This window comes from Oculina patagonica, unplaced genomic scaffold (assembly GCF_052425735.1).
Source record: "Oculina patagonica isolate OP01 unplaced genomic scaffold, crgOcupat unplaced943, whole genome shotgun sequence".
NCBI classification, from domain to species: Eukaryota; Metazoa; Cnidaria; class Anthozoa; order Scleractinia; family Oculinidae; genus Oculina; species Oculina patagonica.
The window spans coordinates 1-7,892 of record NW_027558848.1 but is presented as its reverse complement, the minus strand read 5'-3'; the positions used below and the strand labels follow the sequence as shown (position 1 = coordinate 7,892).

The 7,892-nt window shown below is 33.2% G+C and overlaps 1 protein-coding gene across 1 annotated transcript; it reads right to left on the bottom strand.

Annotated features, from left to right (window-relative positions):
- Positions 1 to 1,041: 1,041 nt before the first annotated feature.
- Positions 1,042 to 6,866, bottom strand: LOC144641434 (uncharacterized). Its single transcript, XM_078500451.1, has 2 exons — positions 6,205 to 6,866; positions 1,042 to 1,430 (listed from the first exon to the last, which is right to left on the bottom strand). The coding sequence occupies exons 1-2, from the start codon at positions 6,233 to 6,235 to the stop codon at positions 1,042 to 1,044; spliced, it is 420 nt and encodes a 139-aa protein (XP_078356577.1). The 5' UTR covers positions 6,236 to 6,866.
- Positions 6,867 to 7,892: the final 1,026 nt, after the last annotated feature.

The following is a 7,892-nucleotide window of genomic DNA, read 5'->3' as shown; positions in this document are numbered from 1 at the left end:
TTTCATTGCTTCCAGCCTGGAGTACCGATAGGAAGATAAATTAGAAGGCGCATGTAATTAGCTTTGAAATTGACATCTCTTTTGTTAATTTGTTTTAAATTGTTTAAATTGTTTGAATATACTGCACTGGTTTCGGATTAGTGACTTTCTTACTTGAAAACTGATGCATAGCTGCCAAAAACCATTTTTTATAATTGCCATGGTGACTAAATTATGGTTGCAGTCTGGCGCAACAAAATTTATTTGCATACAGAATTAATTAAGGGTTTATTGCAGGTGAACCTTATTTCTTAAGAACACTTAAATATGTTTTAATTGTGATGTTATTGCACTTTATAATTTGAACAGATTCTAGTTCACCTAATATTTAAAAGGATTTTCCAATAATTATCATATTAGGTGGCTTAAAACTTAGTACAAAGCACTTTGTTTAAGATTAGTTAGAATGAATTAAAGCAGAATCGATTCCATAAAATTGAGTTGTGACCACTGGTAAACATTACTCAAACATTTAATACCATAGATAAATAACCCTCTTTTCGATTCTCATAAGTAACAAGTAATGGCCACAAACGCCTTTTTTGGAGCCTGTTGTAGCTCAATAGGCTAGTGCTTAACTCTGGTCTCCATAGCTTTAAGCAGCCAGCTAGGGTTATTGAATGGTTCACCCCCAGCATTTTGCCAAGTTTCCTTAACATTTTGCCAATACCCATTTTATACTCTAAGATGTAGAGAGGCACTGCAAGAGACTCTAGCCAGCACTGACCAACCCAGGCCAACCCAGGCAGTAACTATTGGCCACCCCATCCCAACAGGGGTCCTTACATACAGAAAATGAATTGCAATTGAATTAAGCCCTTCTCCAAGTCATATGAGTACAAGCTGGTTATAAATATATGTAATATTTTTGTGCTATCACAACATAAAGAAGTTGAGAGTTTTCAACAAAAAAAGTCCTATTCTGAATATAAATTAAGGCTAATGGACATCAGCTGAAGACAGATTTCTTCTTCCTAAAATTGATTACCTATATAATTATTATTACAGTAACTGTTCATATGAAGTACAGTTGTAACAAAGCAAACTAAAAATGCACACCTTTTTTGTTCTGCTTGTTTGCCAGGATTCTGAATTCTCAGATTGTCCATAACTGGACATATCTGGAAGAGAACCACTACGAGGAATCCCCTCTTCGCCAATGCCATTGAACTCGCTTGTTTCATTCAGGGATTGACTTGACAGTGACAGCCCAGCATTAAGAAGACTATCATCCCTCAGATTGTTGTTCTTCATGTTATTTAGAGAATTATTCATTCCTTCCACAAGGGTGATACATTCTTTTCTATGCGTGTCAGCTTCATAGCTGAGTGATTCCTTTGGCAGAATGTTCTGAAGAAAAGTACTTAATTTGGAAAGCCCTGTATGAAATTCTGTGAAACAGAAAGCAATAACTGGATTAGTTAAATTTTCTGTCAGATGATTACAATTTAAAATCAGTTCCCAATAGGGAGAAGGTAGAAATTGAGTCACACTTTCTAAAATTTTATGACTGTATGGTTGGCCATCCATATAATTTACCAATCATGCAGTTTAGACCATATATTAAAGAAATGTCATTGTATTCAGTGGTTATTGGTAAGAGGTTTTCCAAAGTCAGCTGACCAATTGGCCAACAAATTACCATTTACAAGTCATTTCAATGTCAAAACAAATTAATTATAGGAAAAATAAATTTAACTTAATTAAATAAAATAATTAAATAAAAATTAAAGTAGAAATTTAATAAACTAAATTTAAATTTTAACCTCAATCCTCTAGCTATCCACTGATTCCACATTACACTCATCTGAACAAAATATTAACCTCAGCAATGGATATCCACAACAATGACTGATTGCTTTGATGTTAGTATTTTACAGTGGAAAAAAGCTGTTGAATTATATTTTACAACATCCCTTTGAGATTCGCAATCTTTAAAATATTACAATGTAGAAATATAATTATTAAATAAAATAACATTTATTGGGAACTTTAAGTGTTTCTTTTTTCTATTAATTATTCCAGTCGATCACCTAATTTATAACAATTTTGTTGCACCAAGCAGAAGATTCCGTAGTCTTTAAGTAACCAAAAAAATACACAACTCTTTGTTTTGGTTAAAATAAACTAAGAGATTTTTAACAAATATAAAATTTATTAGCTCCTGAAAGTATAGAAGCAAGGGTTTAGAACATAAATTTAATAAAGTCATAAAAATTCCATATTCAAAGATATTCCAGTTGACAAGTCTATGTTGAAAGAACACAACAATATTTTAAGGAATTAGCATATTTCCCCTTTAAAAGTAAAAAAATATATGCATGAATAAACCGACTAAGTGTGAGAGATTTAAGAGCCAAGCAGTAATTTTTGAAACTGAAATCTACACATGGGAAAAAAATAATACAATGTACTGAATTACCAAATTGCTTGCAGCCATGTTACAATCTTACATCTTTGAATGTGAGAAGATTTATGCTTGCAAACACATTAATTATTAATCGCCTCCAGTTCTATGTCTCAGAAAAAAACTATTCAATTGTTAATACTTGTGAATTATTAAAGGCTAATAAAATTGAATTCTCTTTTAATTGGGATTTTCACAAAATAACTTTTTTTTTTCCAAATGAAAAAAAAAAGAAAAAGAAAAACAGACTGAAACATATATACAAAATAAATATTAAAAACATATAGTGCTAATCTTTTCAAAAACAATATTCACAAATTAAAGTGAAATGACGAGACATAGTCATAATAACTTGAAGTAAATATACAGGTCCCTGTAAATTTATTGTAAACAGAAGCTTAATACCCTAAAGCATATAACTATTATTAGACCCTGCCAATTTTTACAAACCAATCAAAATTGATTTCTCGTAGGAGACCCGTCCAAGTGTTGTTAAAATTTTCCACAAATACATGAATTTTAGGTCACCAATATGGTATTATTTAAAAACTGTAAACAAAAAACTGAATTTGATTCCCACAAAACTAAGTGTGCCATGAATGTGACTATGTTGTGGTCTAAATTTATCTTTGGGTTTAGACTCATCCAAGTGTTGTAAATAATGATCCACAAATACATCTATTTTTGGCCAGCAATATGGCATTGTTTTAAAACAGTAAACAAAAAAGTGAATTTGAATCCCACAAAACTAAGAGCTGCCATCCATATGACTATATTGTGGTCTAAATTTATCTTTGGTTTAAAATTTTTCAAACCAGTTTGATTTGATTTTTCATTGCGTCTTATATTATTAACTGCAATCATTATCTCAAACAAAGGGCAATAAAAATACAACTGAATTGAAAAGTTTTAAACCAAGGGGAGTACACAACAACTGCAGTAATTTCACTTTATGATGTTATTTGATTAAGGTTTCACTTTTGACAAGAGAATAGCCAGGGGGTCCTGGGATGCCCATGCCCCCCCTTTTGTGAGATAATTTTTTTTAGTCAACAATATAGAAACCTTACAATTCAGGCGGCAAAAACATGCAAATCTGAAGAATCTACATGGCATTAAACCTTTCTTTTTCAGTGCTAGATCACTCCATCAATGCAGCTGTTTTGTAAGCTTGTCCCTCACCCCAAACTCACTAGTCATCCAAAAAATGTCACTTTTAGTAAAACACAGCGTGGATGTTGACACAGTGTGACACCCTTTGAAAAATCCTAGCTACGCCCCTGTTTGATGCAGATTACAAAGTCGCTGGGCAAGCGAACATAGTATGAGGTGATAAAATCTGAGACATCAAAGGTCTGATGAAATTGATTGAGATAATAATTAACTACTTTGCACCCTGATCAAAACACTATTTGTCAATTCAAGTTGATATTTAACGTGAAAAATTGAACTTTTTTCCCATTATTGTTCAGTGAGCTACAAGAAAAAAAGAAATAGTTCACAAACTTTATAATTTTCGTACTTTGGTTAACACCATTGCCTTTAATTTACATTATTGAGTTAAAACAATTTACAATTAAATTGTAGTATTTCATTTATATGCATGTTTATAATTACAAGAGGAAATATAATTTAGAAAACATCAAACCCTTACTAAAGCATAAACGTGTTCCTAGTTTTAAATCTATTACAACAAAAAAAAAACAATAATAATATTACCATTAACAAACACCTATAGAGGGGATTTGAGTGTAAAAGATTATCTCTAATCTGGAATATCTAGTTGGCTTTTCTAACTTATCTAAAGTAAAATCTTCAAAAATGAAACAGCATAAGAAAAAGCTCAGAGCCATCAAGCGTGTTAATTTCTATTTTACTAAATAGATTTAATTAGTCAAAAATACAAAAGTTTTTGAAAATTGACATTCACTGTTTTATGTTGCTAGGAGACAAGAAACAACAAACCCATCCCCATCTGCAGATTTCCCATATTACACAATTGATATTCTAATAAGCTTGAAAAAGTATTACTGTTTAAAAAACCAAATGTCAATATTTTCCTTCATAACTGCATTGCAGAAACACTTCTTTCAATACACAGCAGAGCTTAAAACTGTGTTAATATATCTTAGTTTTTTTTTTTAAAAAAAAAGAAACATTTTCTGAATGGCAGCAATTTGGTTTGGCAGTCAGCCATCCAATTTTGCATTTTACGTTCCTGTTTACATTCCCTTAGTTTGAAATTTTTCAAAAGTTTCCAAAAATATAGTTTTTTTAAAAATAAATTATTATTTTCTTCTTAATTTTATATTCAGAAATTTGAATTGAGTGCCACTTAGATTTCTTTTGGTATCTTTTCCCTCTAAGGCACATTGGCCTTTTCACATTAATTTACCAGATGAATGAACGAATGAAAATCTGATAATTAAATTTTATGTATTTCAATATGACTGTATATCCGACGTCAAATTGACAATATAGAAAACGTTTCTTCAAATAATATTCCCTTTTATACTAAAGATACACATTTCATATAGTGGCCGTGAATTTTGACGAGACAAAAGGAAACTAATTCTGTTTATATTTTATTCAGATATTGATTCACAGTGCTGCCGCATATCTCATTCTTAATATCATAAAATAATATTTTAGGCCTTAGGGAGTCCAGCGATTAATAAAGCAGAACTTTTCGTGGAAAAAGAACTTATGCTTTCAGCTGGCAATTTTGGCTAAAAACAAATGAAAGACGCTTGTCTGGCGAAGAGGCGTGAAAAATTATAAGAAGGACGCTAATGTAGGTTTTCGTCTGTGACCATGAAGAAATCTCAAAAATATATACACATTATATTTTCGATTTCGGGTTTATAAATAAAAATACGTTTTTATACGAAAATGAAACCGATTTTTAGAATATGGAAAGTAAAAAAAGTAGTTACTTACTATTTAAAGAAGCCAATGATATGCAAATAAACTGATTTCATATTCAATACAAGCAAAGGACACGAACATTGTTATGTCTTTGAGGATAAAACACCGTGCGAGTTCCGAAATAAATTACTCAGTTTTGTTTCTGTAGATCTTGGCGGGTGTCACAAACCAAATTGTGGGTTAAGTTCGCAAAAGAAAGCTTGTCTATTCCTTATTATACTAGCAACTTGTGCATTCATGCTTGCTTTAGAACTAAACTGAAATATTTCCTCATTGGTTTGACAATTCGTAATATAAACTGTGAAAGAGAGATTTTAGTTTTCGAATTTGCACGTGTGGCGAAATCGCAACAAGCTAAGATGCATAGATCACACATCAAAAAGTCGAACCTGAAACTCTTTATAAAAGAAACCTCCCGTTATTCAATCGGTAAAGCTTAACGCCGTCGAAGTTTACGAAAAAAAGAGAATCAAGTCCTTCGCTTCGGTTCAATGATATATAAACAACCGTTTGTGAATAGAAGACAATATTAATAAGTTTAGGCATCCTACTATTTCTTAGTTTTGATGCTTGAATAAAAACCCTGTTGGAATCCCGCAAACATTCAAGAGCGATGCCGCACAAACCAAGAAAAAACCTACTTAAAACTAAATGATGTATCTAATTTTGTAATGCTCAAGTGCGTTCGCTCGCATTCTGTATGTTCACACTTCCAAAATCCAACTAGCGAATGTTACACGGGTCATGTCAACACATCAAATAGTGTATTCCAGGCCAAAATTCCAATGCTTCGCATTGAAAAATAGTGCTACACAACTGCGACAACTTACCGACAAGTACATCCGCAGATAGTTCTGCCATAACTGCAAACTCTTTCAACGACTGTGGCTTTAGGGATGGCTGATTTCGAACAACACAAAACGTTGTATATCGCGCCCGCCGCTACGATGCAATCAATATTGACGTTCGCATCGAAATTTCACCGTAAATTTACCTGGCTATACAAATGTGAGAATCTGATTCACGCGCACCGTTCATTCAGCTTAATACCCGATCAGACAAATCAAGCAGGCAAAGCTGACCTTTAAGATTGAGTATTTCGATTGATTTACAGCAGGGGTGTTACTTGCGCCATTAATTAACCCCTTAGAGAATGAGCGACATTCTTGAGGGCTTTTATTATGTTCTGTCCAACGTGATTGGTCGTCAATGACGTTAAAGAAGATAACTGTCACACCACAGGCGAGAACATGACGTCACGGTCAATTAGCGTGACAGACGTTGACTATATTAAGTTCGACGTTTCTGCAAATTTATTAAAAGAACTCTTTTTATTGCGCGTGAAAACCACTGAGAAGCGGGAAGTAGCGATTTTGCAAATGCAAACGTGACTATTGCGGACGTCCTTGTGAACTTAGGAAGCTATATAAGGGATGTTATGTTTATACATACTGAATCAGGAACAAGAATAAACAAATAAACAGGAATTACGCATTGATGTCTTTCTTTGCGGAATTTTTGTTAAGTAATCGTGTTACATTCCTTTTACTAAAAGATTTGCAACTACAAATCACGGTTAAAATCAAATATCCCACAACTCGATTTATTTACTGTAGATCATTACGCAAGCCGGTAAAGCTAATATCAAATTTGTAATACGCGAAGTGCAGTTTCCTGAAAGGTGGATTTAGTTCGTTCACGCCACAAATGCAAAACGTCCGCTTTAAGTGATTTTTACTTGAAACTTGATATCTTTACACAATTCTATTCGCATGGTTCAGTATATATCTCATCACGCAATTTCTTATCGCCAGATTTCGCAGAACTTCGACACATTCTCAAACACGATTGTGTATGTAAGGCTTGTGTGTGTTGCATTAATTTCATGGATTATTGGCAGTTGAATTAACCCCTGATTAGTGCTTTGACCCGTTTCCTGACATTTAAACATTCAACAATCCATCAATCAACATAAACATCACCACCCGCGTCCATTTATTAACAGCAAGTATCAAGTTCAGGTCACCGCCGGCAAAGCTGACCCGCAAATGCGCAAAAGCAGCTTGACGCAGAAAAGAAAACTATTATGCTTCATAGTTTATGTCAACATTGTTTAAGTCTGGCCTGGTTAACCAGACTGAAAAAATGAAATCTAATAGTGTCCACGGGCGCGGCACATTCAGTACAACCGACTTGACGTATGGTGCAAGTATATGACGTCATAAAATCCATAGTCAGTTGAAATCAGTTGAAGGGGTTAGACAACAGTTAGTGTAACAGCTACAGATACAGTGGTAACCTTGTCGAATATTGCAAAATCCACGAGTGCTAATCTGTCATAAAGATATGTGCAATGACAATCTCAACTGCGGTGTCAGGGACTTTCTGAAATGCCTTTTGAGATCTGGCCTTGTTGAGATCGAGATGCCAAATAACAATTTTCCATTACAAATATTTTCACATAAAAGATAAATCAATCTTATCGCAGTTCATCTATTCGACGTTCTATTGTAAAACG